The sequence below is a fragment of the Heterodontus francisci genome, chromosome 26, assembly GCF_036365525.1.
Source record: "Heterodontus francisci isolate sHetFra1 chromosome 26, sHetFra1.hap1, whole genome shotgun sequence".
NCBI lineage: Eukaryota > Metazoa > Chordata > Chondrichthyes > Heterodontiformes > Heterodontidae > Heterodontus > Heterodontus francisci.
In genome coordinates this window covers 9,959,350-9,976,459 of record NC_090396.1, presented here as the reverse complement: position 1 = coordinate 9,976,459, position 17,110 = coordinate 9,959,350, and the positions used below count along the sequence as shown (strand labels likewise).

At 45.7% G+C, this 17,110-nt stretch overlaps 1 protein-coding gene across 1 annotated transcript in view; it reads right to left on the bottom strand.

Moving 5' to 3' along the window:
• Positions 1-17,110, bottom strand: part of acsf2 (acyl-CoA synthetase family member 2) — a 358,345-nt gene that overhangs the window by 265,800 nt on the left and 75,435 nt on the right. Inside the window, exons 6-8 of the mRNA XM_068057776.1 lie at positions 15,648-15,810; positions 2,949-3,044; positions 1,043-1,191 (exon numbers count right to left, since the gene is read on the bottom strand). Of these exons, the coding sequence (XP_067913877.1) occupies positions 1,043-1,191; positions 2,949-3,044; positions 15,648-15,810 (408 nt within the window). The remainder of the gene's footprint in view (positions 1-1,042; positions 1,192-2,948; positions 3,045-15,647; positions 15,811-17,110) is intronic.

Here is a 17,110-nt window from a genome sequence, read left to right as displayed (position 1 = left end):
CCTGGACGAGTCCGTGTTCCATGTATATACGGAGTGTGTGAGGTTGCAGCCCCTCTTTGAGTATCTGAAGGGGCTGCTCCTCAAATTCTGGCTGCACTTCAGTCCCACGCTCCTGATCTTTGGGCACCCAGAGAGGAGGAGCATGGGCCGGGAGGAGGATCTCCTCGTCGGTCTGCTCCTGGGCCTGGCCAAGGTGGCAATTCACAGGTCCAGGCAGCTGGTGGTCGGGGGGTCCGTCCTCCCCGATTGCTTGCCCCTCTTCCGCGGTTACATTCGCGCCCTGGTGTCCCTGGAGAAGGAGCATGCGTTGTCTGCCGGTACGCTTGAGGCCTTCCGCGACCGGTGGGCACCGCAGGGACTGGAGTACATCGTCAGCGCCAAGAATGGCATTTAATTTGAGTTTTTGGTTTATTTATCTGTTTAGAGAAAAAAAATAGGTTGGAAACAGAGCTCCCTCTACACTGTCCCATTAGCGTGTTTCAACTCCAAGCAGCATAAGCATTACTTCAATTCTGGGTACTGCCTGTGTGGAGTTTGCAAGTTCTTCCTGTGTCTGCGTGAGTTTCCTCCGGGTGCTCCGGTTTCCTCCCACAAGCCAAAGACTTGCAGGTTGATAGGTAAATTGGCCATTAGCAATTGCCCCTAGTATAGGTAGGTGGTAGGGAAATATAGGGACAGGTGGGGATGTGGCAGGAATATGGAATTAGTGTAGGATTAATATAAATGGGTGGTTGATGGTCGGCACAGACTCGGTGGGCCGAAGGGCCTGTTTCAGTGCTGTATCACTAAACTAAAAACATCAGCCACCTTTGCACCTGTCTGAGTGACACTGTCGTTTAGTGGGAAATCTATGATTAGCTTATCGATACCCCAGTACAATATTTTTACTATGGCAACCACCAGGCTCCAATATGTTGGCATTGGTCTATACTGCGGTGTTATTTGGTTGTATTCAGTCACGTCCAGTAATGCCCAGGTGCCCAGTCACAGTAGGCCTCTCCGACACTCTTTTTGTTCTCTCCGATAGCGACTGCGGTTGTACCTTTCAGTCTGGACTGCTTCAAGAGCTGCACGTCCCTCAAAACTCAGAGAGGGAAAAACCGCCAGGCACCCATACATGATCGTGGTCAGAGTGACTCCCACAGACCCAAAGCAGTGAAAGAGGGGCACTGGCGCACAAATCCGTGGACTCTATAAGTAACAGAGAGAAAAAGCAACAAGAGAATTTGTTAATATATTTTTTTCTGCTCATGTTCTCCTCTCCTCTGGTCAAGATGGTGACTCTTGCTGGGTCTCAGGTGCTCTGTTCACTGAGAACCAATGGAACTTCATTAAATGACCATTCCTCTAGCTGATCATGTGACTGTGTGCACGCACCTGAGGGCAATTCACACTCACAAACCTTCAAGCAGTTAACATGGAAAGTGACAGTCTGCCCTCTAGCCCATGGGCAGAAACCAATGGCAGTCTCTCTATAGAACCCACCCATGGCAGCACCCCAATGAACCCAGTCAGAGACTATCTATCTCGATATGGAATAGGGGTTGACCCTTAAACTTTCCATCTCTGCGTCAGCTATTTGACCTATTGGAGGAGCTTTTGTTACTATGGTAACTGTTAGACTGCCAACAATACAAGGACAAGCAGCAAAAGGAATGCAGTGAAGTGGGGAGATGCCAGCCAGAGCTTGGAATAGTCCAAAGACATGCACATCATTCAGAGGCATCGGGAGTAGGATAGGAATGGCAGACGGACTTTAATGTTGAAAAATATAACATAAAACATGCTCATGCTGGATATCCTGTTTTGAGATACATTACTTGCATTCCTAAATATCCCAATCAACTCCACCCAGGGACCGTCATCAATCTCAGAGAGATAGACCACCCACATAGATCTTGAAAATAACTGAAGTAACAAATTTAAATTGAAGGGGTCAAATCAGGTGAAAAGAGAATAAAAATTCTTTGCAGTGCCTTCCAGTCACAGAAGCCATGCGGGTAAAAATATTTTATATGAAAAGCGGGATACAGGGATAGTAGGAGGGCAGAAACATTGGTGATCACAGTGCTGGGGGGATATGAATGGTTGAATCTATGGAAGACAAGGAGTTATCTGATGCTATGGCTAAGAGAGGAGGACATCTTGGTGAGGAAATTAGTGCGGGGTTCAGGAGGTTTGTAACCTGGTACAACCTCATACTCCAAGCAGCATCCAACTTCTAAATCGCAGGAGCTGCAAAAATCGGACAAACCTACAGTCAATTTAAGAGAAACTGGGAAACGGCAGGTGTTTTGTGTAATTAGGAGGCTAGTAATCCAGAGATTAATAATCTTAAAAAGATGAGTATAACTCCCATCATGGCAGTTTGAGAATTGAATTCCATCTTTTAAAAAAATCTCAAAATACAAAGCTGGTGTCAGTGAAAGTGACCATGAAAGCTGTCAGGCTGTCATAAAAAAACCCAACTGGTGGAGTGGTGTCCTTTAAGGACGTAAACCTGCTGTCCTTAAGCAGTTTGGGCCTATCTGGTGATTCCAAACCCACACCAAGGTCATTGACTCATAATTGCCCTCTGAAGCAGCCTAATGAGTCACTCAGTTAAGCGCAAGTAGGGATGGGCTGTGCTTTCCAGGCATGCTTATATCCAGAGAAAATTAAAAATAATCCCACTCCAGCTCTCCAAGGCAATCAAGCAAAGCCCCAGGGGATTGCAGTTGCCCATGTTTCAACATATTCTCAGTCAAGCAGCCAATCGCCGCTACCCCAACATCCCCCACCCCCCACATTCCCTCCCAATAACTCAGTATGACCTTCTAATTCAGGAACTGTCAACTTCCTGTTTGAGGTTTGATGCATTTAAAAATGTAAAAAGGTTAGAAAAAATGTTTGCAAATGAGACATTATCAGTGAAGGAAATTTAATGTAACTAGCATCTATAAACTCACCCGCCAACTGTAGCCCATCCTGTAGCCTATGAAACGGGCATTGTTGACAATGTTATGGTGGGTAAGGGTAACTCCTTTGGGGCTTCCCGTGGTGCCCTAGACAAAATACAAATGGGCTTGGTAAAATGTATATCAGAGTTATTTATTTACATAGCGTTGCAAGTCACAACATCTTGTTCTCTGTTTTCTGGAGCACAACTTTACTGCTCACTATCTAAGTAAATGCTATTGTGCTCCAGCGATAACATATACCTTGTTACATGTGGCAGATCTCGCACATGTCATCACGTACATTCCCTGTCCCTTTGGAAGGCAGACTGAAAACATAGAAAAATAGGAACAGGAGTAGGCCCTTCGGCCCTTCGAGCCTGCACCGCCATTCAATACAAAAAGCACTATATAGGTTTTTTAAATTATTTGTTTCATGGGATGTGGGTGTCGCTGGCTAGACCGGCATTTATTGCCCTCGAGAAGGTGGTAGTGAGCTGTCTTCTTGAACCGCTGCAGTCCTTGAGGTGTAGGTAGATCAACAGTGTTGATGGGGAGGGGTTTCCAGGATTTTGACCCAGCGACAGTGAAGGAACGGCGATATAGTTCCAAGTCAGGATGGTGTGTGACCTTGAAGGGGAACTTGCAGGTGGTGGTGTTCCCACATATTTGCTACTCTTAAATAAAAGGAAAATATTGCAGATGCTGGAAATCTGAAATAAAAACAAGAAATGCTGGACATACTCAGCATCTGTGGAGAGAGAAGCAGAGTTAACGTTTCAGGTCAGTGACCCTTCTTCAGAACTGGCAAATATTAGAAATGGTAAAAGATTTTAAACAAGTAAAGTGATCCCATTGCTGCAGTGTTCCAGTGAACATCAACGCAAGCTCGAGGAACAGCATCTCATTTACTAATTAGGCACACTACAGCCTGTCGGACTGAACATTGAGCTCAATAATTTCAGAGCATGACGCGCGCCCCCCCCCCCCCCCTTTTTATGTTTAGTTATTTTTTCATTTTTCTTTTTATTTGGTTATTTTATTTTAGTTTGGTTAGTTTGTTTCTTTTGCACCTACCCACTGTTTCTGTTTTTTTCAAATTTAATGTTTGTGTTTGGTGTGCTTTGCGTTTTACAATCAATTCACACCCTCTCTGTACTACCGCTTGGTCTTTCAGCAGACCATCAACATACCGTTTGCCTTTGTTCCATGACCTTCTGATCAGTTGACTCTGTGACCTTGTCCTATCAACACCTTCTCTTTTGTTATCTCTTGCCCCACCCCCGCTTTACTTGCTTAAAATCTTTCACATTTTTAATATTTGTCAGTTCTGAAGAACGGTCACTGATCTGAAACATTAACTCTGCTTCTCTCTCCAGATGCTGCCAGACCTGCTGGGTATTGCTAGCATTTCTTGTTTTCATTTGCTGCCCTTGTTCTTCTAGGTGGTAGAGTTCATGGCTTTGGAAGGTGCTGTCTAAGGAGCCTTGGTGCGTTGCTGCAGTGCATCTTGTAGATGGTACACACTGCTGCCACTGTGCGTCGGTGGTAGGGGGAGTGAATGTTGAAGATGGTGGATGGGGTGCCAATCAAGCGGACTGCTTTGTCTGCATGGTGTCAATCTTTCTGAGTGTTGTTGGAGACACACTCGTCCGGGCAATTGGAGAATGTTCCATCACACTCCTGACTTGTGCATTGTAGACGGTGGACAGGCATTGGGGAGTCAGGAGGTGGGTTACTCGCTGCAGAATTCCCAGTCTCTGACCTATTCTTGTAGCCACAGCATTTATGTGGCTTTTCAGTTCAGTAGCTGATCAATGGTAACCTCCCAGGATGTTGATAGTGGGGGATTCAGCGATGATAACGCCATTGAATGTCAAGGGGAGATGGTTAGATTCTCTCTTATTGGAAATCGTCATTGCCTGGCACTTGTGTGGTGCGAATGTTACTTACCACTTATCAGCCCAAGACTGAACGTTGTCCAAGTCTTGCTGCATATGGACACGGGCTGCTTCAGTATCTGAGGAGTTGAGAATGGTACTGAACATCGGACAATCTTCAGCGAAGATCCCCACTTCTGACCTTATGCTGGAGGAAAAGTCATTGATGAAGCAGCTGAAGATGGTTGGGCCTCGGACACTACCCTGAGGAACTCCTACAGTGATGTCCTGGGATTCAGATGATTGACCTCCAACAACCACAACCATCTTCCTTTGTGCTCAGTTTGACTCAAATCAGTTGAGAGTTATTCCAGATTTCCATTGACTCCAGTTTTGCTAGGGCTTCTTGATGCCATACTCGGTCAAATGCTGCCTTGATATCAAGGGCAGTCACTCTCACCTCACCCATTGAATTCTGCTCTTTTGTCCATAGTGAGAAAAGGTCTATTGTAAACCAACCAACTTATTTAATATACATGCGATACACGAATGAACAGAATACAGTTTTTCATGAAAATATATCTTTGTTACCGCTCGTGCCATAAAAATAATAAAAATACAAGCCTCAACCACTGTCCTTTACAAATCTGTTGTCCTTAAGGTAACGGCTCTAGCTTCCTGTGTTACAGACTCTACACATTCATACCTTGGCCCAAAGCCACTCAGTCTCACTGATTTGCTTCCTGAGCAACTCCATCATAAATGCATCTAGAATATTACCTTGCAGTTGCTCAGGATGAACATGGAGGTAAGTAATGATGGTAATAAACAGAGATGTTGGGACATCAACTTTATTTCAGGCTTACAAAGTAACCAATTCCCAATAAGGCACTGATTCCTAAGCTATAACTGTACAAAAAACATACAAAGCCACACTTGGAATAGTTAGTGCACTGGATTAGACACCAAAATTTCACCTCTGGGCATTGGGATGAAACGTAACACATCGAGCCCAAGCCAGTCACTGGGGGACCTCGATCCCATCATGGCAGGGAGGTCCCTCAAGCAGATCCAGTGAAAGGTCTATCAAGTAAACTCTAGGGTCCCCAATCTGAACGTTTGCAAGGCCCTGCAAACACCACCATGTGAAGCTTTTCAGTTTGCCGGGTGGCACAGTCTGACATCCTGAGACCTGGCAGTCTCAATTCAGTTCCCAATTGGCACACGCTGACAGTAGAAGATGCTTCTAATTTTGCGTTAAATGGCAATCTCAATCAGAAACCCCCAACTAGATTCTCAGTGTTTTTTTGTTAGATCATCAATGGCACCTGAGACCTGTTGCTTGCAATTCCTGTGACATGTGGGAACTTTGGGACACTTCATGAGTCTTGGGGGAACCATGTGTGTAGGAAGTGTCTCCAGCTGCTTGAGCTCAACCTCGGGGTTTCAGAGCATGTGGGCAGCTGGAGTCACTGCGGAGCATGAGGAAGGCGGAAAGATTCTAGATTCCAGGATATGGCCACCCCATATGAGAGAGTTCAGGATAGTAGATGGGTTTCCATCCAGAAGAGTAGGAAGAGGCAGGGGGTGCAGAAGTCTTTGGGGTGTGTGCCACTCTCAGACTGATACTCAGCAGTGGAGACTGCTTGGAGTGACAACACATTGATGGAGTGCAGTCCAGACTATGGCACCATTGGGCCAAGGGACTGCACTGGGGAGGAACAGCAAAGAGAAGAAATGAAGTCATTGTGGAAGACTCCATAGTTAGGGTACAGACATGCATTTCTGTAACTATCATTGAGAGTCCTGCATGGTGTGTTGCCTTCCTGGTGTGCCAGGGTGAAGGACATAACGGAGAGGGTGCAGAATATTCTACAGGGGGAAGGGAAAGAACCAGAAGTTGTGGTACACGTAGGGTCCAACAACATAGAGAGAGTGGGTATTGAGGTCCTACGGTCAGATTTTCAGGAGCTAGGGAGGAAGTTAAAAAGTAGGACCTCGAAGATGGTAATCTCTGGATTACTCCCAGTTCCACGTGCCAGTGAAAGTAGAACTAGGAGGATAGGAAGGATCAATGTGTGGCTTGAAGCATGGTGTAGGAGGGAGGGGTTCATATTCTTGGGACATTGGGATCAGTTCTGGGCAGGAAGCACACCTATTCAAAAGGGACAGGGTGCACCTCAACAGGACTGCAATGAATGTATTTGCAGGAAAGTTCACTCGTGCAGTTGGGGACAATTTAAACTAAATTGGCAGGGGATGGGCACCACCATATAGAACTGGAAAACAACAATAGGGTGCATAAAGGGGTGAGAGTACTGAGAAGGAGGTACTGGAGAAGGAAGTAGTATCATATCGGATAGAAACAGACTAAGAAGGACCACGAGGAATATAAAGACAGTTTTACAATGCATGTATGTAAACGCACACATTGTGGTGAATAAGATTGGTGTGTTAAAAGCACAAACAGCGAGAATGTGATGCAGTGAAAATAACAGAAACATGACTTAATAATGGCAAGGACTGGATGCTAAATATTCAAGGATACAAAGTATTCAGAAAGATTAGGGAAGGTGAAAAGGGAGGTGGGGTGGTAGTACTGATTAGTGAAGACATTGTAGTGTTGGAAAGAGAGGATGTCCTTGACGGGGCAAAGACAGAATCCATTTGCTTAGAATTGAGAGGCAAAGGTGTGATCATGTTACCGAGGGTATTCTATAGGCCTCCAAATAGTGAGAGAGAGATATATAGAGAGGAGAAAATCTGCAGGGAAATGACAGAGATGTGCAAGAACTTTAGAGTGGTGATTCTGGGGGACTTTAAGTACCCAAATATCAATTAGAATAATGTTAAAGTAAAGGGAAAGGAGGGATGGGAATTTCTGAAATATGTTCAGAACTTCTTGGTCCAACTAGGAAGGAGGCATTGCTGGATCTGGTGCTGGGGAATGAGGTGGACCAAGTGGAACAGAAGTCCATGGGGGAACACTTGGGTAAGACTGATCATTATACAATAAGGTTTAGATTAGTAATGGAGAAGAGCAAGGAACAATCTAAAGTAGAACTTCTAAATTGGAAGAGGGCTAACTTCAATGGGATGAGAGCAGATTTAGCCAGGGTAAAATGGAACCAAATTTTGACAGGAAAATAACTAATGGACCAATGGATCTTTGAGGAGAGGTTTCGGGTACAGGTTAGATACTTTCCAACAGGAATGAAATAAACGAATCAAAGCCAGGGCTCCTTGGATGACCAGGGAGATAGAGAATATGATGGCACAAAAAAATGCTGCATGATGCATGTCAGGTGAATTCTTCAAGTGAGAATCAGGTCAAATACAATAGGTTGAGAGGGAAAGTGAAGAGGAAAATAGATTGGCAAAGAATATGAGAATAGAATGGCAGTTAACATAAAAGGGAGCACAAAAATCTTCTACTGGCATGTAATAAGTGAGTAGTAAAAGGCAGGGTAGTGCCCATATTCTTTCTTCTTCGTTGGCCTCCTTGTCTCGGGAGACAATGGGTAAGAGCCTGGAGGTGGTCAGTGGTTTGTGGAGCAGTGCCTGGAGTGGCTATAAAGGCCAATTCTAGAGTGACAGACTCTTCCACAGGTGCTGCAGATAAAATTGGTTGGCAGGGCTGTTACACAGTTGGCTCTCCCCTTGCGCTTCTGTCTTTTTTCCTGCCAACTGCTAAGTCTCTTCAACTCGCCACTCTTCAGCCCCACCTTTATGGCTGCCCGCCAGCTCTGGCGAACGCTGGCAACTGACTCCCACGACTTGTGATCAATGTCACAGGACTTCATGTCGCATTTACAGACGTCTTTAAAGCGGAGACATGGTTGGCCGGTGGGTCTGATACCAGTGGCGAGCTCGCTGTACAGTGTGTCCTTGGGGATCCTGCCATCTTCCATGCGGCTCACATGGCCAAGCCATCTCAAGCGCCGCTGGCTCAGTAGGGTGTATATGCTGGGGATGTTGGCGGCCTCAAGGACTTCTGTCTTGGAGATAGGGTCCTGCCACCTGATGCCAAGAATTCTACAGAAGCAGAGAAGATGCAATGAATTGAGACGTCACTCTTGGCTGACATACGTTGTCCAGGCCTCGCTGCCGTAGAGCAAGGTACTGAGGACACAGGCTTGATACACTCGGACTTTTGTGTACCGTGTCAGTGCGCCATTTTCCCACACTCTCTTGGCCAGTCTGGACATAGCAGTGGAAACCTTTCCCATGCGCTTGTTGATTTCTGCATCGAGAGACAGGTTACTGGTGATAGTTGAGCCTAGGTAGGTGAACTCTTGAACCACTTCCAGAGCGTGGTCGCCAATATTGATGGATGGAGCATTTCTGATGTCCTGTCCCATGATGTTCATTTTCTTGAGGCTGATGGTTAGGCCAAATTCATTGCAGGCAGCCGCAATCCTGTCGATGAGTCTCTGCAGACACTCTTCAGTGTGGGATGTTAATGCAGCATCGTCAGCAAGGAGGAGTTCCCTGATGAGGACTTTCCGTACTTTAGTCTTCGCTCTTAGACGGGCACGGTTGAACAACCTGCCACCTGATCTTGTGTGGAAGAAAATTCCTTCTTCAGAAGACTTGAACGCATGTGAGAGCAGCAGGGAGAAGAAAATCCCAAACAGTGTAGGTGCGAGAACACAGCCCTGTTTCACGCCACTCAGGATAGGAAAGGGGCCATATTAGGGACAAAGATAGTGATATATGCTTAGATGCAGAGGACAAGGTTAAATGAATACTTAATGAGTACTTTATATCAGTTTTTACTAAGGAAGAGGATGCTGACAAAATATCGGTAAAAGCAGAGATGGTTGTGATAATGGGTGGGGTGAAAATTGATAGGCAGGATGTACTGGAAAGGCTGGCTATGCTTAGAGTGGTTAAGCCATCTGGTCCGGATAGCTTGCACTCCAGGCTGGCGAAAGGAGGTGGGAGTGGAGATAACAGAAGGACTTGCCACAATGTTCCAATCTTCCCTAGATACAGGGGAGAAACAAAAGGACTGGGGAGTGGCAAATGTGACACCTATATTCAAGAAAGAGCGTAAGGTCATTCCTAGGCCAGTCAGTTTAACATCAGTGGTGGGTAAGGTTTTAGAAACTATAATCAGGGGGGAAAAAAATCAACAAGCAATTGGAGAGGTTTGAGTTAATTAAGGCTAGCCAGCAAGGATTTGTAGAAATCAAATCATGTTTGACAAATCTAATTGAAGGTTTGATGAAGGGAATACAATAGATGTTGCCTATATGGATTTTAAGAAAGTGCTTGACAAAGTAGCACATAAAAGGCTGGTGAAGAAATTTGAGGCTCATGGAATAGCAGGGTCAGTGTCAGCTTGGATAAAAAAATTGGTTTAAGAAGAGAAAACAGCAAATCATGGTGAATGCTTGTTTTTCAGACTGGATGATGGTAGACAGTGGTGTTCCCAAAGTTCAGTACTAGGGTCACTGCTTTTTTGATATATATAAATGTATACTCTCAGCACTCCATGAACTGCTTTGCCTGTGCAGGGATAAGGGAGCAGTTCCACAGGACATGCGCGATGCCAATATCATCACCCTCTATAAGAACAAGGGTGACCGCGGTGCCTGCAACAACTACCGAGGAATCTCCCTGCTCAGCATAGTGGGGAAAGTCTTCGCTCGAGTCGTTTTAAACAGGCTCCAGAAGCTTGCTGAGCGTGTCTACCCTGAGGCACAGTGCGGCTTTTGAGCAGAGAGATCCACCATTGACATGCTGTTCTCCCTTCGCCAGCTACAGGAGAAATGTCGCGAACAACAGATGCTCCTCTACGTTGCTTTCATAGATCTCACCAAAGCCTTTGACCTCATCAGCAGACGTGGTCTCTTCAAACTACTGGCAAAGATCGGATGTCCACCAAAGCTACTAAGTATCATCACCTCATTCCATGACAATATGAAAGGCACAATTCAGCATAACGGTGCCTCATCAGACCCCTTTCCTATTGGCTACCACGCTCTGGAAGTGGTTCAAGAGTTCACCTACCTAGGCTCAACTATCACCTGTAACCTGTCTCTTGATGCAGAAATCAACAAGCGCAAGGGAAAGACTTCCACTGCTATGTCCAGACTGGCCAAGAGAGTGTGGGAAAATGGCGCACTGACACGGAACACAAAAGTCCGAGTGTATCAGGCCTGTGTCCTCAGTATCTTTCTGTATGGCAGCGAGGCCTGGACAACGTATGTCAGCCAAGAGCGACGTCTCAATTCATTCCATCTTCGCTGCCTCCGGAGAATCCTTGGCATCAACTGGCAGGACCGTATCTCCAACACAGAATTCCTCGAGGCGGCCAACATCCCCAGCTTATACACACTACTGAGTCAGCGGCGCTTGAGATGGCTTGGCCATGTGAGCCGCATGGAAGGTGGCAGGATCCCCAAAGACACATTGTACAGCGAGCTCGCCACTGGTATCACACCCACTGGCCGATGAAGTCCTGTGACATTGATCACAAGTTGTGGGAGTCAGTTGCCAGTGATCGCCAGAGCTGGCGGACAGCCATAAAGGTGGAGCTGAAGTGTGGCGAGTCGAAGAGACTTAGCAGTTGGCAGGAAAAGAGACAGAAGCGCAAGGGGAGAGCCAACTGTGTAACAGCCCCGACAACCAGTTTTATCTGCAGCACCTGTGGAAGAGTCTGGCACTCGAGAATGGCCTTTATAGCCACTCCAGGCACTGCTCCACAAACCACTGACCATCTCTAGGCGCTTACCCATTGTCTCTTGAGACAAGGAGGCCAAAGAAGAAAAAAGAATAAATGACTTGGATATTGGAATACAGAGCAAAACTTCAAAATTTGCCAATAACACCAAACATGAAGGTGAGGAAACAGTGAGGATGATACCAATGGACTGCAACAGGACATAGATCGGCTGGCAGACAAGTGGCAGATGGAAATTAGTATAGGATGTGATGAATTTTGGCAGAAGGTTTAGGGAGAGACAAAATAGACTAAATGATACAGTTCTAAAGAGCATGCAGGGGCAGAGGGACCAAGGGGCTCATGAGCATTGATCTTTGAAGGTGGCAGGACATATTGACAGAGTAGTTAGCAAAACATATGAGATCTTGGGCTTCATAAATCGAGGTATTGAGTGCAAAAGCAGGGACATTATATAAAGCTCGGGTTAGACCATAACTAGAGTATTGCATCCAATTCTGGTCACCACACTTTAGGAAGGATGTGAGGGTCCTTGAGAGGGTGCAGAGGAAATTTACCAGAATGAGTTCAATGAAGAAGGAATTTAGTTACAAGGTTAGGTTGGAGAAACTGGGGTTGTTCTCCTTTAAGCAAAGGAGGTTGAGGGGAGATTTGATGGAGGTGTACAAAATTCTGACAGGTTTAGATAAGGTAGACAAATAAAAACTGTTCCCATTAGCTAATGATACAAGGACTAAGGGAAACAGATTTAAGGTTTTGAGCAAGAGATGCAGGGGAGATGTGAGGAAGGATTTTTTTTAAGCACGAGTGGTGCAAGTCGTGGCCCATGAGGGTGGTGGAAGAGACGACAATGAACGATTTCAAAAGGAAATGGGATAGCACTTGAGGGAAAAAAACACTTTCAGGGATAAAGGGATAGAGCAGGGAGAACCAGGAGAGACTCAATGGGTTGAATCGTCTCTCTCTGTGCTGTGGCTTCTTTGAAGGCCAATGTGGAAAATGAAAAAAGTCACACTGCTGGTGCAGTAGGAGACATTCTTCTGAGGTGCATTGTTGTGACAATGGTGGGTATAAAGAGAAGGATATTTTGTTAATAGGTGGAGATACAGAGAAGGATATTGAGCTATTGGCGGGGATACAAGGAAGGATACAGTTATTGGCAGGTATAAAGTGAAAGATATTGAGTTATTGGTGGGGATACTGAGAAGGATATTGAGTTATTAGTGGATACAGAGAAGGACATTGAGTTATTAGTGGATACAGAGAAGGATATTGAGTTATTGGTGGGGATACAGGGAAGGATATTGAGTTATTGGTGGGGATACAGGGAAGGATATTGAGTTATTGGTGGGGATACAGGGAAGGATATTGAGTTATTGGTGGGGATACAGGGAAGGATATTGAGTTATTGGTGGGGATACAGGGAAGGATATTGAGTTATTGGTGGGGATACAGGGAAGGATATTGAGTTATTGGTGGGGATACAGGGAAGGATATTGAGTTATTGGTGGGGATACAGGGAAGGATATTGAGTTATTGGTGGGGATACAGAGAAGGATATTGAGTTATTGGTGGGGATACAAGGAAGGATACAGTTATTGGCAGGTATAAAGTGAAAGATATTGAGTTATTGGTGGGGATACTGAGAAGGATATTGAGTTATTAGTGGATACAGAGAAGGATATTGAGTTATTAGTGGAGATACAGGGAAGGATATTGAGTTATTGGTGGGGATACAGGGAAGGATATTGAGTTATTGGTGGAGATACGGAGAAAGATATTGAGTTACCTCTGGGAAAGTGCATAGATTTAAATGACTGGCTTCCAACACTGCACCACCCTCCCCCCACCACCACCCCTACTAAGTCAAAGGTCAGTAAAGTTCACTCAGCATAGATTGAGTTCACTTAGCACAGATTTGGAACTGATCTATAGGAGTTCTGATCTGCATGACCTTAGTACGAGACTGACATTGCATTTACCCATGGGACCCCGAGATGATTTGAAATATATTTCTATATATGAGCAGTCAGACATATCCTGACAATCCACTGAAGTCAGCAGATCAACTGTGTATGTATACTCCAATTAGACTCTGGAAGCCAGAGGCATGTTCAGTTGGGCTAACATTTTATCCTTTGGGGAATTTTGTTGCCATTAGCTGGGACCTAGAAGCAGAAGAGTCTACACTAACCAGCTGGACCCTTTGATTCCTGAGTCGTCATCAATCCTTCATCCTTTAAATTGCAAACTTCATGGCCAAACTCCCTCAACAACAGACTGCAAAAGAAAATTCTCATTCAAAGCTATATTCTGAATTGCTTTTTCTAAGTCTCCTCCTTTAGTTATTTGTGATGATCTTCTGTTTGTGCAGTCTTCTTGGTATTTCAAAGATCAGTGAGATTCAATCATGGTGAACAATCTCTCACTATTTAAAGTAAAAGCAAAATACTGCGGATGCTGGAAATCTGAAATAGAAACAAGAAATGCTGGAAATACTCAACAGGTCTGGCAGCATCTGTGGACAGAGAAGCAGAGTTAACGTTTCGGGTCAGTGACCCTTCTTCGGAACTATTTACCTTATCAGATCACTTCATCATCCTGAAGACCTCTCTCAGGTCTACACTTAAGCTTCTCAGCTCAAGTGAAGAAAGCCCCAATGTCTTCAGTCTCTCTCCACGACTGGAATCTATCATCCCTGCTAACTACCCAGTGAATATACACTGCCTCTTTTCCAGTGCTTTTACCTTTCTTACAGTTCGGTGCCCAAAATCACATGCATTGCAGGGTGTTTTTAACTCATTCAGATTGGGATGTGGGCGTTGCTGGCCAGGCCAGCATTTATTGCCTATCCCTAATTGCCCTTGAGAAGGTGGTGGTGAGCTGCCTTCTTGAACCGGCTGCAGTCCATTTGGGGTAGGTACACCCACAGTGCTGTTAGGAAGGGTTTTGGATTTTGACCCAGCGACAGTGAAGGAATGACGATATAGTTCCAAGTCAGGATGGTGTTTGGTTTGAAGGGGAACTTGCAGGTGATGGTGGTCCCATGCATCTGTTGCCCTTGTCCTTCTAGGTGGTAGAGATCGCTGGTTTGGAAGGTGTTGTTTAAGGAGACTTGCTGAGTATGGGAGGATGGGAGAATGGTGGTGTAGTATTACAGACCTGGAGTAATAACTCAGAAAACGAGTGTTTAAATCTCACCATTGCAGTCTGAGAAATTGAATTTGGTTTCTTTTAAAAAGTGTCAAAGACACTGTCAGATTGTTGTAAAAATCCAACTTTTGACATTTCGGGAACAAAATCTTATATCCTTACCCGATCTGGCCTACATGTGATTCCAGTCACACACCAACGTTGTTGACCTTTAACTGTCCTCTGAAAGCAGCCGAGCAATTCACTCAAAATTATTAGGGAAGAAAAACATCCAGCAGTATAAGGCAGCAGCCAACCACCACCTTCTCAGGGAAACTAAGGAAGGGCAATAAACACCGACCTAGCCAGCAACGCCCACATATCAAGAATGAATTAAAAAATACAGACTAAGGTTTTATACAAGTCAACAATATCTCCTTGCTTTTGTATTCTATGCTTTGAGATACAAAACCAAGGACATTATCACTTTGCATTACCAGCAAAACCCTGTGTTCACCAAGGTGCCTCTGTTCCTTTACTCCATTCAAATGGCACCACTTAGAGAATTTCTTTCCCATTCTTCATATAGGATGATAGAATGGTTACAGCACAGAAGGAGGCCATTCAGTCCGTCGTGTCCGTGCTGGCTCTGCAAGAGCAACTCAGTTAGTCTCACTCCTGTACCTTTTCCCCATAGCCCTACAATTATTTTCCCCTTCAAATGCTTATCCTACCCCCTTCAGAAGGCCTCAGTTGAATCTGCTTCCACAACACTTTCAAGCAGTGTACTCCAGATCATAAACACTCACGGTGTTAAAAAGGTTATTCCTCAGGTCACGATTGTTTTTTTTCTCAACCACCTTAAATTGGTGTCCTCTGGTTCTGGATTCTTCCACAAATAGGAACAGCTTCTCCCATTGCTCCAGCTGTCCGCAGCATCAGAGAATTGTGGTAGCTTTTGAAAAATTGTTGTGCCTAACTGAAGGTATAAAAGTAAAACTGGCATACCGAGGTAAATTGGATGTTTATTGGGTCATCAAAAGAGAGTTTCTTCTGCAGGCTCAGCAGTTGCTCGCAATGTCTGCTCGAAGCTGCCTCAAAGACTTCCTCAAAACTGTATGTTCCTGGAGGCTTACTGCCAATCATGATGATCGTCCTTAGATCAGGGAGACTAAACAAACACAAACCAAAAACAAATCAGTGGTGTCCCAATCACAGAGACTCTCACGAATTCTCCAACAATAATTGCAAGTTTCCCATAGCAGGACATGATGTGCACACTGAAAGGTTCAGCAGATAGACACTGCCCTTTCAAATCTCTTTCCCATTCAGAGGATGAAAGTCTTTGCTCACTGTAACTTATCAGATGAATCCAGGCAGTCGATCCGATCACAGTGAGCACGTACCAACATGATTTGCTTCCAATTCCAGCCCACAATAGTTCATTTGGTAAATGGACATAAAGAACACTTTTCTGAGGTTGAGCTGAGGCAAATTGTTGTGGCAGAACACACTGGGCTTTACCCTGTATCTAACCCGTTTTTTTTTGATGGGGACAGTGTAGAGGGAGTTTTACTCTGTATCTAACCCCTGTTTTTTTTTCTTTTCTTCTTTAAGGTGGCCTTTATTCCTCAGGCCCCCTTTACATACATATTTTTACAACAACTTTATTAAAAACAGATAAATAAACCAAAAACTCAAATTAAAATGCCATTCTTGGCGTTGACGATGCATTCCAGTTCCTGCGGTGCCCACCGGTCGTGGAAGGCCTCAAGCGTACCGGCGGACACCGCATGCTCCTTCTCCAGGGACACCCGGGCGCGAACACAACCGCAGAAGAGGGGCAGGCAATCGGGGAGGACGGATCCCCCGACGGCCCGCAGCCTGGACCTGTGAATTGCCACTTTGGCCAGGCCCAGGAGAAGACCGACGAGGAGATCCTCCTCCCAGCCCACGCCCTTCCGCATCGGGTGCCCAAAAATCAGGAGCGTGGGAGTGAAGTGCAGCCAAAACTTGAGGAGCAGCCCCTTCAAATACTCAAAGAGGGGCTGCAACCTCGCACACTCCATATGTACGTGGAAGACGGACTCGTCCAGGCCGCAGAAAGTACAGGTGGCCTGGGAGTCTGTGAACCTGCTTAAAAGTCTATTGCATGGGACTGCCCTGTACAACACCCTCCACCCCAGGTCCCCGATGTAAAGGGAGAGGACTCCCATGTAGAGAGACCTCCATCAGGGTGTCCGGCCGGCTGACGAGGGCGAGGAAGTGGAGATTGTGCAGGAGCAGCCCGTACAGGAAACCCCTCCACGCTGATTGGAATGGCACGGACAGCATTTCCGAGAGGCGGCTCGGGTTGTGCGGGACCGGCTCCCGAGGAGGGTTTCGAGTCCTGGGTCCGATGAGCAGTTCCGGCTGTGCCGGGGTCAGCTCGGCTGGGAGTGCTCTGCGCTCCCGAACCCCCTCGCCACCCG